This window comes from Crocuta crocuta, unplaced genomic scaffold (genome assembly GCF_008692635.1).
Source record: "Crocuta crocuta isolate KB4526 unplaced genomic scaffold, BGI_CrCroc_1.0 scaffold130, whole genome shotgun sequence".
NCBI classification, from domain to species: Eukaryota; Metazoa; Chordata; class Mammalia; order Carnivora; family Hyaenidae; genus Crocuta; species Crocuta crocuta.
The window spans coordinates 8,813,095-8,829,996 of NW_027527920.1; the positions used below are offsets into that span (position 1 = coordinate 8,813,095).

The 16,902-nt window shown below is 49.3% G+C and overlaps 1 protein-coding gene across 1 annotated transcript; it reads left to right on the forward strand.

Annotated features, from left to right (window-relative positions):
- The first annotated feature begins 607 nt into the window (after positions 1-607).
- On the forward strand, positions 608-14,659 carry CILP (cartilage intermediate layer protein). Its single transcript, XM_077745287.1, has 9 exons — positions 608-770; positions 2,455-2,625; positions 4,581-4,673; positions 5,345-5,614; positions 6,905-7,084; positions 7,478-7,792; positions 8,583-8,691; positions 9,375-9,532; positions 11,862-14,659. The coding sequence occupies exons 1-9, from the start codon at positions 608-610 to the stop codon at positions 14,213-14,215; spliced, it is 3,813 nt and encodes a 1,270-aa protein (XP_077601413.1). The 3' UTR covers positions 14,216-14,659.
- The last annotated feature ends 2,243 nt before the right edge of the window (positions 14,660-16,902 follow it).

Consider the following 16,902-nt stretch of genomic DNA (forward strand, 5'->3'; position numbering starts at 1 on the left):
GAGCGCCCCATAACTGAAGGCAGACACATACGTGAGCGTCTGGCAAGGTCTCAGAGAGTCTACGTGCAGTGGTTCTGGGGTCCAGTGGACATAGACAGGCACCCAGGTGGAAGTAGGTAGGGGCAGGGAAGAACTGATCTCACCAGGTGACATCCTGTGAGATAGGGATAATTCCTTTGTCCCTTTCCCTTCAGGGGACCAGAGAAGCTGAGTAGTCACCCAACTCAGACCAGAAGCCCCCAGTGGAGAGGGCAGGTGATCTGTGTGCCTAAGAGAGTTTGGAGTATGTGCTAACAGCAGCAAAGTTCTTTCTCCGCACCGGCGGGCCAGGGCCAGGGGAATGTGGGGGATCAGCAAGCAAAGCTTAGGCAAGAGCACACCACCCTGAGCCGTGAAATGCTGCCCAAATGTAGAATAGCCCTTGACCCCTTCCCAGGGCTGCTCCCAGTGCCCACCTTACCTCCTCTTGCGTCTCTCTTCTCTGGCCTGCGGAGCCCCCGGCAGCTGTCCACCTGGCCCGCCCCCCCAGGCCCTGCGGCATCTCCCCCTAAGGGTCTGCAAGTGAAAATCCGGCCTCTGGGAGCTCCCTGGGGGATATGGGGAGGGGATGGGGAGGCTGAGCTTCCCCGTGCTCAGATCTGGTTTCGCTGCGCTTCCCCTGGCGCACTGCCACAGCCTGAGCCACCAGCTGTGCTATATAAGGCCTGGCGGCTGGACGCTGGAGAGACGAAGACTTGAACCCCCAGCTGAGGAGTCCTGCTCAGGACCTGGTAAGCTCCACTCCCATTTTCCTCACCCCATGCTTGCACTCCCCAGCCCCACTCGGCTCTTCCCGCCCTCCCCTGACCACCCTGCATCTCCCCGAGAGAAGATCCCCTAGTTTCTGCCTTGAAGTTCTCTCTTTTCTCCCATTGGTCCAGAGTCGTCCCCCTCCTTCACCTGAGGTCAGGGGCTCTCCAATGATCCCAGTCAGGGTCTGGGTCCCTGCTTTTTTCTTGTGGCCAGCCAGTCTGCTTTGTCCGAGAGTTCTGAGGAGCGTGGGATGAGGAGCCTAACTAACACAGCATATGCTGAGGAAACTTCTGAGGGCTGCCAGATGGGAAATGGTTTTTCCACAAGGTGCCTCAGGCCACCTTGGCCTCCCAGACAGTCCTAGAGCAGTCTTCGACTGAATGCTGAGCAGCACTCAGCTCCCTGCTCGGAGCCCAGGAGCCTGGGGTAAGACACACAATGGGGACCTTGGGGACCCCCATACCTCTGTTTCCTTGGCGGGGAAACAGGTGGGAGAGGGGGTTAGCAGGCTTAGAGCTAGAGGATCTGTAGTGTGGGATTGGTTTGTTCTTCTCCTGGGACAGCCAAGGGCTTTTGGATCTTTTGTTCTGGAAAGGAGGAATCTCCCCTTTCTCTGTCACACCCTGGACTTTGGTCATTAAAGGGAGCCACTTCTGAATCTCCAGGAACTGGTCAGATTCTGGGTTGGCCAGAGCTCTAGGGAGAGATAAAAATGAGTAGGAGGGAGCCTGGGCCACACCCCATGGATATTTGCCCTTCTTGTGGTGCCTGCTTTCCTCTCCCCGCTCCTATAGCTCCTAACCCGTCCTTAGCAGTTATTGGGGAGCCCTGGCTTCTCACAGTGTGCCCCTCTGCTCTCCTTCATTGAGCTCCTGACTGTGTAACTCTCAGCCAGGCCCCAACAAACAGGCCAGAAATGTGTTCCAGCTGCAGCCCGTGCACATCTGGGAATGTGTTCACGGAGGTTGTGTGTCTGAAGCATCTGTGCCCTTCAGCTTGCCTGTCCTGTGAGGGGTCACTGTAGTCAGGGCTGGGCTGCACAGTCTTAATATAGCCTCTTTGTGCAAGGGTGTGAGCCCCACCAAAGGATAGCAAAACATGCCCCCAAGCCCAGGTCTTGGAATTGAAGAATAAGTCACCCAGAGGCTGCTGGGAGTGAACCCGAGGCCCCTCATCATTGGCAAGGCACCTCCTCACCCCTGCTCTCTCTCATGCCCTATCTTGATATGGGGTCCTGGATCCTAGTCCCAGGATCTGAATCCAAGCTGCCCAGATTCATAACTTGGGCAAGTGTTACCTCCCACAAGACTTTTCTTTTTCTTTTTTTCTTTTTTCTTTTCTTAATGTTTTATTTATTTCTAGGAGAGAGAGAGAGAGCATGAGCAGGGGAGGGTCAGAGAGAGAGGGAGTCACAGACTGAAACAGGCTCCAGGCTCTGAGCTGGCAGTCAGCGCAGAGCCCGACGCGGGGCTCGAACCCACGAACCGCGAGATCATGACCTGAGCGAAAGTCGGACGCTTAACCGACTAAGCCACCCAGGCGCCCCCCACAAGACTTTTCTGTCTACCCTTCCACCCTTGATAGGTTAAGAGATAGTTCTGCTCAAACCGTAAGAGATGACACAGAAATGTGGAGCCTGATAAACATTTTTTTTCTTCGCAGTTCACTGGATCTTAGAAACTTCCCAGGGGACTGCGTTCCAAGGAGGACCTCACTCTGAAGCACCCTCACCCATCTCCTCACCCATGTTTCCCAGAGGGCCTGAAGGAAAGATGGTGGGGACCAAGGCCTGGGTGTTCTTCTTCCTGGTCCTAGAAGTTACCTCCGTGTTGGGTATGGGCTAAGTATCTGCTCTCTCCCAAGCATCTACCTACCATAGTGAAGTCATATCTGGTCTGGGACCCAACTGTTAATTTTCCAGAAGCCTCAGCAAGGGCCTTAAGACCTCAGGCTGGCTTATAGACTTATTAACAATTTATACACTGCTTGTTTTCCCAAAGAATTTGAGATAATTCTCAATATCAAAACTCACAGAACAGAATCTTTTAAATGAGGAGAGGGATTAGCTGTCACTCAAAGGAAGGGAAAAAGATAAGAGGGGTATCACCACTGAGTGCTAGATTTAGCTCTGAGGTTCCTGGCAGTCAAAGCAAAAGGGAATCACAAGGGATCACTGGGGTCTCAGAAGCAGGTTTGGGGGTTGGTCTGGTTTTTGTTTCATAAAAATTCTTCTGGCCTGAAGCTCAATTTCATTTAGACTTTGCAGGTAAATTTCAGACACCAGAACCCCTTCTGGTCTCCTTTTCCTCTGACCCTGCCCTCTGGTGACCCTTCTTCTTCTTCTTTTTTTTAATGTTTATTTATTTTTGAGAGGGAGACACAGAATCCGAAGCAGCCTCCAGGCTCTGAGCTGTCAGCACAGAGCCCACACGGGCCTCGAACTCATTAGAACTCATTAACCATGAGGTCATAAGCTTGGCTCAAGTTGGAGGCTTAACCCACTGAGCCACCCAGGCGCTCCGACACTGAGTTATTAAAGGGGCAGGTAGAGGCAATTTGTCTGGTGCATATAAGCATCAGGGCTCCCAGCACTGCCCTGTGTGTTCTCTCCCATCTCCCCTTCCTCTTCTGATTTCTAACCACATATTCAAGTAAGGCAAAAAAGCTCAAAGCCTTCTTGTAAGGCTGTACACACCGTGGCCTTTGTGAATACCTGTGCAGAAACAAGGGCTGCCTCGCTCTTGCTGAACCTTGTGTGTGCCCACCTCCCACCTTGCTCTTTCCCCCCTGATGGCTGCTGTTTGTGAAGATGATTAACATTTAGCCATCCTAGGGGAAATCAGATTAGTTTGATTAAAAGTGCTCCTATCACCTCAATTAAGCAGCATAGAGAATTCTGATTTGGCTCCTTCCATGAGAAGTTAATTGCCTTTTAAAGCTGGTGCTGCCCTCTGTTCTCCTCCTTCCCCTTCCGGAGACCCCACTCCAGCCTCAGATGGGGGGGAATTGGAAGTTGCTTGTGGCCTGAGAACCCTCAACCCATCATTAGGAGTTGCTAACATTTATTGGGCAAACACTGTGCTAAGCATTGTTCTAAGTGGATTTTATGAATGGGCTTATTTAATCTCCCACAATCCTCTGAGGCAAGAACTATTATTATCCTCATTTTATGATGAGGCAACAGGGGTCATATGAGTTAGGGATCTGGCTCAAGATCAAGCAGGAAGTGACAGAGCCTCTGGAGCTCTCAACCTCGGTACGGTTCAGAGATGTTTACGTGTATTACCTCATGAAATTCTCATGCCAGCTGGACCACCTCCCTCTGACGTGGGAACTAATATCTCCATTTTACAGATGAGGAAAGTAAGGCCCCATTCTGCGAAGAAGGACAGGCCCAGATCGTAACGTAGGAGCCCTGGCCCACTGGCTGCTCAACAGCATCCGATGATCCATTTCTAGAACAAGAGCAAAAAGACAGCTACCATTTGCTGAGTATGCACTACGTGCCAGGTCCCTTTGTATTCATTACCACCCTGAATATGCATCAGAGGTCTATGATATAGCAGCTGTTAATGCAGCCCTGTGTTATGGAAAACACCATTAGAAGAATAAAGCTTTCATGAGGTTGCGTAGCCAGTTCGTGGCAGGGTGGAGATTTGAACCCATGTTCAGTGCTCATGCTCCATTCACTGCATCACCTGCTTCTCTGCATCGGGAGAGGCTGGTCGCAGGGCCCTATTGGGCCTTTGTAACTAACAGTCCTGGCCTCTTCTCCTCCTTGCCCTCAGGGAGGCAGATGATGCTCACTCAGTCGGTGAGAAGAGTCAAGCCTGGGAAGAGGACCTCCAGCCTCTTTGCCAAGCCTGGTGACTCCCTGGAAAGTGAGTTGTGGCTGGAGCAGGGAGGGTCAAGAGAGGGGGTCTTTACTGAGTTTGCTGGGAAAATCTTTGAAGCCAGGGCACAAAGTCATGGTTTCCATGGAAACCCACTTTTATAAGTCATTTGGCCTACATCTATCTCTGTCCAGGCAGAGAGACCTAGCATATAGGAGGATAGCTTAGAATGTGAAGCTGCCTGACATATTCAGGAATGCTATAGAGCTTGCTGGGGCCACAGCACAAGCTGGGAGGGAGATGGAGGTGGGGGTGGGAGCAGAGATGAGGATGGAGAGATAGCCAGGGCCAGCTGACCAGCACCCTGAATGCCTGGCTAAGGGATTTAAGGCTAGGGAGTGGTGTGGTCCAAGCCACCTGGAGAAAGCTCACCCTGACTATAGTGTTGGGAAGGGGTGGGGGTGAGGGGGGACTTGGAGGTAGAAAGACCAGGCAGGGAGTTAATAACATGGTACAGCTAGGCTGCTGAGAGTGTTAATGGAGTAGCAGGTGCAGAAGGTTAAAGGACTGGAGAGATAGATAAGACAGGACCTGAGACGCATTGGGGGTGGGTGAGAGGTATTAGGAATGATTTCCAGGAGTTAAGCAGGAAAGTCGGATGGAACTCACCTGGGCCTCTGGGGCCTGGCTCTTCCCTGGCCTGCCTCTGTCTCTCTTAGGTCCTGGTGAGTGGACAACGTGGTTCAACATTGACCACCCAGGCGGGCAGGGTGACTATGAACGGCTGGATGCCATTCGCTTCTACTATGGGGACCGCGTGTGTGCTCGGCCCCTGCGGCTGGAGGCTCGGACCACAAACTGGACGCCTGCAGGCAGCACGGGCCAGGTGGTCCATGGCAGTCCCAGTGAGGGCTTTTGGTGCCTCAACAGGGAGCAGAGGCCCAGCCAGAATTGCTCCAATTATACCGTGCGCTTTCTCTGCCCCCCAGGTGAGTGAGCCTGGACAGTCCCCTATCCACGACCTCCCAGCGGTCTAGGCACAGGGAGAGGCCAGGATTGCCATCTGGCCATGGGAACTCTGGACATCACACACACGCACAGGCTTCACCTCCCTCAGAGTAACACAGTAGTGTCAAGAGGGCCATAATCTTCCCCTGAGTGTTCTGCGCTAATGGGTACTTTCCACTCAGCCCACTTAAAGTGTGTGTGGCAAGGTGGTGAAGACCACAGGCTCTGGAGTGGGGTTTCTTGGGTTAGAATCTTGGGTCTTCCATCTGAACTGTGTTCCTTAGGCAAATTTTCTGAAGCTCTCTGAGCCTCAGGTTTCTTACCAATAGAACAAGGGTAATATTAGTAATTATTAGTAAATCTTGATGTGAGTTTTTATGAGGACTATATAAGATAATGAATGTAGGGGATTTAACCCATGTGAACATTCACTGCTAGTTTCTATTATAACTCCTATGTGCCAGACACTGGGCTAGTTATCTACTAGTTACAACTGACCTGTGAGGAATCTCCATTTTGGCAAGTTATCGCAGGTTCAGAGAGGTTAGGTAACTTCTCATAATTACACAGCTAATAGATGGAAAGCTGGGATTTGAACTCATATCTGTGTTTGCAGAGTCCAAAGTTAATGCTCTATATCCTCCCTCTCCAAACAGGATAATACAGAGCCCGCCACAAGGCTGCCCACTGCTCAGATGGCCACCCTCCCTTCCTGAAGCTCTGCCAGCACACACAGCCTGACCCTGCAGGCCCAAGTGGCAATGGTGGTCATCCAGAGTGGAAGCTTAGGCTAGGCAAGGTCTCCTGGGCAAGTTCTGAGGTCCCCATTCCTGTACACAAGGCCTCAGAGCAGAAGTGACGAGGGAGCTTGATATCTGAGTCACTGAGGTCCCAGGCCCTGGCTTCTAGGGACTTCATAGGAAGCGCTTCCACAGGACCATGTGGCTGTTTCCACACTGGTGGAGAGGGAAAATGGTGCTATCCCTGTACATCCTAGGACTGCATACTCAAGTCCCAGTGCTTGGCCAACAAGTCCCTCTCAGAGCCACACCTAGTCCATAAGGTACCTTTGTGCAAATTAGAGACACAATTTTCTCAAGACTCTTGACTTCCATCTGTTGGGAAAGTCATTGCAGTAAATATAAATATCAATGACATGTATGATGCAAACAGAGACCCTGTCTCTCTGAGAAAACACAGTCTCAGGGTCAGATTTCCTAACAGAGTGCCTTGGGAGGTAAGCCAGACCGTCTGCTGATTCTGCTTTGCAGGGTCCCTGCGCAGAGACACAGAGCGCATCTGGAGTCCATGGTCTCCCTGGACCAAGTGTTCTGCTGCTTGTGGTCACACTGGAGTCCAGACCCGAACACGCACCTGCCTGGCGGAGACAGTGTCACTGTGCAATGAGGCCTCTGAGGAGGGCCGGCTCTGCATGGAGCAGGCCTGTACAGGTACTGCTTTGCTCCTGGGACTAGAAAGACATACTACTGGGGCTGAAGTACCCTAGAAGGATAGGTCAGAGGGTCAGACTGAGACATTCATCCATTCATTCATTCAAGTATTAAATGAGTATCTATAATGTACTCTGCTGGTAGATGCAGAGGATAATGTGGGAGCACAGCACAGGGTCAATAATAGCTTGGGACAATCAAGGACAGCTTCCTAGAGGAGGTGTCCTTGCCAAGTCTTGAAGGATGAGTAGGAATTAGTCACACAGGCTGATCTGGAAAGGTAACAAAGACCTAAGGAGGAGGGGAAGCGTATGTGATTCCATAGGCTGATATGTGTCTGATGGAGGGCCAGAGTCTATATAAGTCCTCCTCATGTGGACGCTTCTTTTACAGCCTGTGATATGACCTGCCTCATGGGCCAGGTGAATGCTGACTGCGACGCTTGCATGTGCCAAGACTTTGTGCTACATGGGACTGTCTCCCTGCCTGGGGGTGCCCCAGCCTCAGGGGCCACTGTCTACCTGCTGACCAAGACACCTAAGCCACTGACCAAGACAGACAGCAGTGGGAGGTTCCGAGTCCCTGGCGTATGCCCTGATGGCAAAAGCATTCTGAAGATCACAAAGGCCAAGTTTGCCCCTATCACGCTCACAATGCCCAAGACTAGCCTAAAGGCAGCCACTGTCAATGTGGAGTTCATGAGGGCAGGTACTGTTCTCGGGAAGGGCTGGATGAGAAAGCTGGACTTTTAAATAAAGGGATCATAGTGCTAAGAGCTGGCTTCCCAGCTTACAGAGTAAAATTCCAAATCCTTACCATGACCTACAAGGCTCTACATCATCTGACTCCCCCATTATTTCTCTGCTCTCTTCTTCCATTACTCTCCCTTACACCCCCACCGAGTTACTCTACTCCAGCCAGAATAGCCTCCTAGCTGTTCCTCAAATATGCAGGCACACTCCTGCCTCAGGGCCTTTGCACTTGCTATATACTCTGCTTGGAGAATTATTCCAACAGTTGTTGACATGGCTTGCTCCCTCAAATGTATAAGTTCTTCCCTGGCCACCTTATCTAAAATAGTCAATTATAATACAATGTGAGATTTGGAAGTTACGTAGAGAGAAAGAGACTAGAGGAATCCAGACATGGTGCAGAATGGCCAGAAAATTCTGCTGGAGGCAGCAGAATGGGAGTATTGCGCTATTCAAAGCAGCCAGCTCTGTCCCAAAAGCAGTGCCTGGGAAGCTCGGTTCACACAAGGTCCCCTTGGTCCTCTACTGCCCCACCTAAATGCTACTTGAAAGGTCACAGAAGCTGGTCCTAGGCCAGAGGGGTGGACTCCATTCTGGGCCAGTTCCCTTAGAGAGGAACTGGGGGGTGGGAATAGGGGTAAAATCATACAATTTTAACACATGACAAAGAACTTGAGGGAGCGAGTCTGTAGATGGTTGGCCACAAAGAAAAAAACCAAATCACCATTTCTTGTCTTCTGTCCCAGAGACACCATACATCGTTATGAACCCCGAGACGAAAGCACGGAGAGCTGGGCAGAGCGTGTCCTTATGCTGTAAGGCCGCTGGGAAGCCCAGTCCAGACAAGTATTTCTGGTGAGTGTTCTGCCAGTTACTTTGCCCAAGTTTTTGCTTGGAAACCGGATCTTTTTTGCATTGGGCCTGGACTTATTCATTGCAATAATAACCAACAGAATAAAGTTATTAGTAAGGCCATGGAACAGAGCTCATAAGTTGGCATTTGCAAGTGGGAGTCAGCAGGGTTGAGGCCTCCCGGACAACCAGCAAGCCCTGTCATCACCCTCTTGGAGCTGGGATCCCCACAGAGCAGCTCTGGCCTCAGGGTCCTCCTTGCATATCCTTGGGACGCGGAACAGGGTTCTCAAGCCCTGCCCTGCTTTCCCTGACCAAAGCACACAAGGTCAGAGTCCTCAATGGCTGTGAAGCCCTTAGCCTTCACAGACACTTTATAGCCATTGTCTTGTCTGATGCTCCTAACAGTTGTATGAAGTTAGCTAGGAATCACTGCCCCCATTTTACAGCCCCAGGAGGCTGAAGCTCTGAGAGATGAGATGAATTGTCCCAGGATCCAAAGCCAGTTGGATGAGATGAATTGTCCCAGGATCCAAAGCTCTTGGACGAGCTGAGTCAGAGGTGGTATTGGCATCTACAGGGCCCCATCCATCATCTGTCTCCCTGGCTGCTTGCTCCTAGTACTCTCCCCAGGGGTACCTGCCCTCCCACCGTCCCCTCAGCCTCTGCCTCTCTGTTCCTTGCAGGTACCACAATGACACGCTGCTGGACCCCTCCCTCTACAAGCATGAGAGCAAGCTGGTGCTGAGGAACCTGCAGCAAGCCCAGGCTGGCGAGTACTTTTGCAAGGCCCAGAGTGATGCTGGGGCTATGAAGTCCCAGGTTGCCCAGCTGACCGTCATAGGTAAGCTTGTCAGCATCCTCCTGTCTGGCATGGGGTGGGGGAGCACCCCAGTGGGCATAGCTGGGCAGTAAAAGCTTGTGCCTTTCTGCGTTGTGCACAGTGCTCTGCCCTCTAGGACACAAAGTTGTTACAGGCCTGAATCCTACCTTCATAGAGCTGCCAGTCCAAGAAGGGTGAAGAAATATAAATAAGAGACAAATTAGTACAAAGATGGAAAAATGCACTGAAACAGGAGATAAGGGGCCATGGATTCTATAGATGAGACCCAGAGATCTTCCAGTGTGAGTGATCACGGATGACTGCTTGAGAAGCCAGCTTTATGTGAGCTAAGGTTTACAGGAGAGGGTGACCTGACTAGAGCGGGCTTTAAGAAGTGATCTGGAAGGGGAGAGACTCCAGGCCAAGACCAATCGAGAACCCGTACTTGCAAAGTGGGTTTAGGCAAATCTTAATAATTTGCCTAAACAAGATTAAACAAAAGGCAGAAGAGAGAAAGTTATTGAAAGGATTCTGGAATATTTCACAGACTCCAAGAAAATTGAACAACGGACCTCAGGCAGACAGGACACGGGGCTTTTGGACCTCTGGAGAGGAAATGTGGAGCCCCGTCTGCAGTGGTCCCCAATCCGTAATATCAATGCTCCTACTTATTACAATTATTTTTATTATTTATTTATTTATTTAATTTATTTTTTAAAAAATATTTTTATTTATTTCTAGGAGAGAGAAAGAGAGACAGCGTGAGCAGGGGAGGGTCAGAGAGAGAGGGAGATACAGACTCTGAAATAGGCTCCAGGCTCTGAGCTAGCTGTGAGCACAGAGCCCGATGCGGGGCTTGAACCCACGAACCGCGAGATCATGACCTAAGCGAAAGTCGGACACTTAACCGACTAAGCCACCCAGGCGCCCCATTACAATTATTTTTAACACTGCATTACCATTCTGAAGTTAAATTGATATATAACAGCTACACGTAATTTCCAAATATATATGTACATGGGCCTAACTATAACATAAGGGAGAAACAAAACAACTTTAATACCAAACAGTATGCATTTTCACTGTATACATGTTTTGGTATAAGGACATGAGAAGGCTAACCAAGTCAGACACTTGCACTTCAATCCAGTCACCATGAATGTGACAGCTACAAATCCTGATGGATCCAGAGGTATCATTTTGGTGGTTCACATTCCTTGGCTAATGTCACTGCAGGCACATGGCTCTTCTGAACCAAGGAAAAGTTCTTGGTATTGTTCCAAGCTGAACAAGGTAGAATCTTAGCTTGATTTACATGGTAGTTACAGTCTTGAAAAATTCAACATATGGTTAAAGCCACATACAAAATTGTAGGCTCTGATAATTTTAAACAGGTTTTCTGCCTACATGAATATCTTCTGGGATATGTGAACATCATGCAGGATGCAGAAAAATTCTTTTTTTAATTTTAATTTTATTATTTTATTTTTATTTATTTATTTTTAAATACAGTTTATTGTCAAGAAAAATTCTTTTTTTAAAAATGTTTTTATTTATTTTTGAGAGAGAGAGAGTGAGTGAGCACACACGTGGGGGAGGAGCAGAGAGAGAGGAGGAGACACAGAATCTGAAGCAGGCTCCAGGCTCTGAGCTGTCATCAGAGAGTCCAACACAGGGCTCGAACTCATGAACCACGAGATCATGACCCAAGTCGAAGTCAGAGGCTTAACTGACTGAGCCACCCAGGTGCCCGTAGGATGCAGAAAAATTCTTAATGCAGACAAGTGCCAGACATTACAGGACAAAAGGCAAAAATGTGGTCTCCCCCCACTACTAAATGCCAGTAGCATTCCCAATTTTAATTGTAATTCAAAACACTCTCACAAATTTTCAAGACCCCTCCACTGAGAACCGTGACTCTGATAGTCTCAGCAACCAACTCTGTTTCCCCATATATAAAATGGGATTAATAATACCTATTCTAGGGTACCTGGGTTGCTCAGTCTGTTAAGTGTCCAAATTTGACTCAGGTCCATGAATTTGAGCCCCTTGTTGGGCTCTGCTGACAGCTCAGAGCCTGGAGCCTGCTTTGGATTCTGCGTCTCCCTCTCTCTCTGCCCCTCCTCAGTTCATGCTCTGTCTTTCTCTCTCTCTCTCTCAAAAATAAATAAACATTTAAAAAAATAATAGCTATTCTATTTCCCCCAGAAGAGTTCCGTGAGAATCGGAATCATGGATATGCAAGCCATATGGTTTGAAAACCATAAAGCACGGCAGAGAGGTGAGATAAGGGTACTCTTTGTGCAGGATATGAACTTACTTTTAATATTCATACCATTTCCCTCCATAGCCCCTTATGAGACTCCTTGCAACCCAACCCCTGAGAGCTATCTTATTCGGCTGCCCCATGATTGCTTCCAGAATGCCACCAACTCCTTCTATTATGACGTGGGCCATTGCCCTATCAAGACCTGTGCAGGGCGGCAGGATAATGGGATCAGGTGCCGGGATGCTGTACAGAACTGCTGTGGTATCTCCAAAACAGAGGAGAGGGAGATCCAGTGCAGTGGGTACACGCTGCCCACCAAGGTGGCCATGGAGTGCAGCTGCCAGCGGTGTACAGAGACTCGGAGTATTGTGCGTGGCCGTGTCAGTGCTGCTGACAATGGGGAACCCATGCGCTTTGGCCACGTGTACATGGGGAACAATCGTGTGAGCATGACTGGCTACAAGGGCACTTTTACCCTCCACGTCCCCCAGGACACTGAGAGGCTGGTGCTCACATTTGTGGACAGGTTGCAGAAGTTTGTCAACACCACTAAAGTGCTGCCCTTCAACAAGAAGGGGAGTGCGGTGTTCCATGAGATCAAGATGCTTCGGAAGAAGGAGCCCATCACCTTGGAGGCCATGGACACCAACATTATCCCCTTAGGGGAGCTGGCTGGTGAAGACCCTATGGGAGAGCTGGAAATCCCAGCCAACAGTTTCTACAGGCAGAACGGGGAGCCTTACACAGGAAAAGTAAAGGCCAGTGTGACCTTCCTGGATCCCCGGAATATTTCCACAGCCACAGCTGCCCAGAGTGACCTGAACTTCATCAATGATGAAGGAGACACCTTCCCTCTTCGCACATATGGTATGTTCTCTGTGGACTTCACGGATGAGGCTACCTCAGAGTCACTTAATGTTGGGAAGGTGAAGGTCCACCTTGACTCAACCCAGGTCAAGATGCCAGAGCATGTGCCCACAATGAAACTCTGGTCGCTCAATCCAGATACAGGGTTGTGGGAGGAAGAAGGTGACTTCAAATTTGAAAGCCAAAGGCGGAGCAAAAGGGAAGAGAGAACCTTCCTGGTGGGCAACATGGAGATCCGTGAAAGGAGACTCTTTAATCTGGATGTCCCAGAAAACAGGAGGTGCTTTATCAAGGTTAGGGCCTACCGGAGTGAGAGGTTCCTGCCCAGTGAGCAGATCCAGGGGGTTGTGGTCTCTGTGATCAACCTGGAGCCCAGGACTGGTTTCTCATCCAACCCCAGGGCTTGGGGCCGCTTTGACAGTGTCATCACAGGCCCCAATGGGGCCTGTCTGCCTGCCTTCTGTGATGACCAGTCCCCCGATGCCTATTCCGCCTATGTCTTGGCAAGCCTGGCTGGGGAAGAACTGGAAGCAGTGCAATCTTCTCCTAAATTCAATCCAAACGCTATTGGTGTCCCTCAGCCCTATCTCAATAAGCTCAAGTACCGTCGGACAGATCATGAGGACCCACGGGTTAAGAAGACAGCTTTTCAGATCAGTATGGCCAAGCCAAGGCCCAACTCAGCTGAGGAGAGCAATGGGCCCATCTATGCCTTTGAGAACCTCCAAGCCTGTGAGGAAGCACCACCCAGTGCAGCCCACTTCCGGTTCTACCAGATTGAGGGAGACCAGTATGACTACAACACTGTCCCCTTCAATGAGGATGACCCTATGAGCTGGACTGAAGACTACCTGGCATGGTGGCCCAAGCCAATGGAGTTCAGGGCCTGCTACATCAAGGTGAAGATAGTGGGGCCAGTGGAGGTGAATGTGCGCTCCCGCAACATGGGGGGCACCCACCGGCAGACGGTGGGAAAGTTGTACGGAATCCGGGATGTGAAGAGCACACGGGACAGGGACCAACCCAATGTCTCATCTGCCTGTTTGGAGTTCAAGTGCAGTGGCATGCTCTACGACCAGGACCGTGTGGACCGTACACTGGTGAAGGTCATACCCCAGGGCAGCTGCCATCGAGCCAGTGTAAACTCCATGCTTCATGAGTACCTGGTCAACCACCTACCACTAGCAGTCAACAATGACACCAGTGAGTACACAATGCTGGCGCCCCTGGATCCACTGGGCCACAACTATGGCATCTATACCGTCACTGATCAGGACCCTCGCACTGCCAAGGAGATTGCACTTGGCCGGTGCTTTGATGGCACATCTGACGGCTCCTCCAGAGTCATGAAGAGCAATGTGGGAGTGGCCCTCACCTTTAACTGTGCAGAGAAGCAGGTGGGCCGCCAGAGTGCCTTCCAGTACCTCCAAAGCACCCCTGTCCGCCCCCCTGCCACAAGCACTGTTAGAGAAAGAGTGCCCTCAAGGAGACAGCAGCGGGCAAGTAGGGGTGGCCAGCGCTGGCGTGAAGGGGCCACCTCTCTGGGATTCCTTGGGGTTGCTCAGTAGCCTATGAGCAACTCAGTCTTGTGGTACTTTTCTTCCCCCACCCCATGGAACAGCCATGTGAGACTGATGCATAAACTGTCACTTGGTTAATTTAAGCACATCTGTTCTGGTGCAGTTGGCTTGTTTCGGTTTCTTCATGCCTTTATTAACTGTCTTTATTCCATGATCCTGATTTGCACAGAGCCCCCAAGATGGCAAAATAAAGTCCTTTTGTCCTGTTCTTTAAAAGAAACACAAGAAAATGACCAGTGGTAAAGTCTGTGGCTATCAATGAAAATGTACTTCCTTTTCTTTTTGCAGGGTGTTGCTCACCTCTACAATAATGATAATCTGATATTATAGACCAACTAACCAATATAAGGCATATCTCTTAGCCTTGGTCTAGAGGATGTAAGCAAGGCCTCCATCACAGTTCATACCTATAAATGATGGTGAAATAAAGGAATAAACTACAGTATTTTTACTTGAAATATAAATAACTTATTTATTTCTTTGCTGAATTTGGAACTCTAGTGCACATTCAATGTTAAGGTATTCAATACAGGGTAATCATAGTTCCTTTACCAAGACTAGAAAGAACATCTCATATCAACAACTGCGCTACGTTGCTAATTATATTAGTGCATTTCCCTTTACATTTACTTTTGTTCTTGCTAGAAGCCCAGTGTACCCCAGAGCAAATGTCAATAAATGCACATTGTATACTTGTTTTTCAGGCCCCTGTCCTGTCTCTTAACTATTAAAGTGAGCCAGCTGCTCAGAGGGACAGAGGAGACTCTGGAAAGTGGTCAGAAGGTGCCATGAGGCATAGCCCACTCCCCATCCCCACCCCATTACAGGGTTGAGTAACTAGGCACACACTCCAGCCGTCAAGTTTGTTCTCATGTATCATATTTTCCACTTGCAGAGAGGAACAAAGATTCCTGGAGTTGTGAGTATGTTCTGGGCTCCTGAGCAAAGCTAAAAACATGTTCCATTTTCTTTCTTTCTTTCTTTCCAGTACTAGGGAGCTTATACAATGGCTTGGCCCAGGGTCTGGCAAGCTGGCCAAGTGCTCCTTTAGCAACCCCCCACAGCCTGCTGCCTTCTCCAGCTGTGCTGGCTGATCTCACTCAGAAATGATGTGCTTTTTTTTTTTTTTTTTTTTTTTTTTTAATTCTAAGCTCTTCTAAAGACGCCCAACTTTTCCAGATACCAGATCTCTGTTGTGTATAACAGCCTCTGTCCCTTGAGTAAAACAACTAGTCCAAATGGACAGGGTTTTGTTATTGGAAAAAGTATTTGGTTTAAAATAGCAAACTAGAGGCCAGTGGATGGCACCAGAGTAATCTTGAAGGTATCTAGAGTCAGGGCGGTGGAACGTGGGATTGGGTAAGATGTAGTCTGCTCCTCTCCCAAACCCTCCAGAAACTGTCAGAAAAGAGGCCCAGGGGCCTGGGAGAGGAGAGGACATCATTTAAAATCAAGATAAAAAGCTTTCTTTGATCTCCTGGAATTGCAGCTCCTCTTGGCCACCTCTGGCCTGGCCTGGACTTTACAGTCTTGGATGAGTATCTATCCTGCTCCCAAAAGTGTGCTTCATAATCAATTAGAACTTTCTCTGGCTGAGCACCTCATTCTCATGACCTCAGAAAAAGTGAGTGAATGCAGGGCTGGGGCCTAGTGGCCTTGTGATTACTCCTTGACCCGCTTCCAGACTATACTTCCCAGGGAGTGGCCATCATTGACTATTTGGGAAGCTTGACTGTCCTTGCTGAGGGGTCAGTGGTTAGTTTTCTGCAGAACAGAGGCCTCACTGCTTCAGGAGTGAGTGCATGCTGCTTCGACCTGACCACCCTGTTCCCTTCAAACTCACAAAGAGGGGGCACTAGGAAAAGTGAGCTGATTGACCTCTCACCCCATGCCCTTCCTTCTCTGTTTTCCACTGAGATGCTGAATAAATGGACTCCAACAGGCAATAACTGGTACCTGATGTTTTTCTTCACTCACCAAATATTGAGTGCCTACTCTATGCCAAGGCATGTGTGCAAGCAGAGAGGCCTTTATGTGTATAATATACTACACATAGTGGCACCAGAGTTGGAGGTCTTGTGGTCAGACTTGGTGGTCAGAGGAGGTTTCTTGGAGGGGGTGACATCTAATTTGAATGATGGTTATGAGCTGGTTTGCTGAAGATGTGGCTGTCAGGCTCAAGGGCACAAGTAGAAACAGCTTGTGCAAAACCAGGGGTAGAGGCTGAGAATGGACGGCAGAGAACTCTCCTTCAGACAAGGAAACACTATCAGGGTGAGCTCACGTTACCCAATATCTAAGCATCTTACTTCTAAAGACAGATGTGCTCCATGCTAGCAGTGTGACTTTGGTCCAATTCGTTTCCCCATTTTCCTCATCTATAAATTAGTTGGTTGTATACTTAAAATATGCTATATGTTAGTTATATCTCAAAAAAAGAATGAATGATTTTTTTTAAATGAAGGAGTTGATCTAGATTCGAATCTAAACCATCTCTAAAGTCTTTTCCATGATTTTCAGTGAGGCTGAAAGAACAGTTTCTGGGATGCCTCTGCTTCATCAAACTGCTGATGATTCATCGGGTGTTTCCTTCCCCTGTGGAGACTCTGCACACTGGGTGGACAGAACATTCATTTTAGAAAAGCTCTGGGGTTTCGGTCTCAGCCTGCTGATCA

Bases quoted from the DNA above. Each gene is read 5' to 3' on its own strand.
- CILP (XM_077745287.1), top strand. From the start codon at position 608: ATGGGGAGGCTGAGCTTCCCCGTGCTCAGATCTGGTTTCGCTGCGCTT. The intron at 7,085-7,477 runs GTACTGCTTTGC...CTTCTTTTACAG, and splicing joins CATGGAGCAGGCCTGTACAG to CCTGTGATATGACCTGCCTC. The intron at 7,793-8,582 runs GTACTGTTCTCG...CTTCTGTCCCAG, and splicing joins TGTGGAGTTCATGAGGGCAG to AGACACCATACATCGTTATG.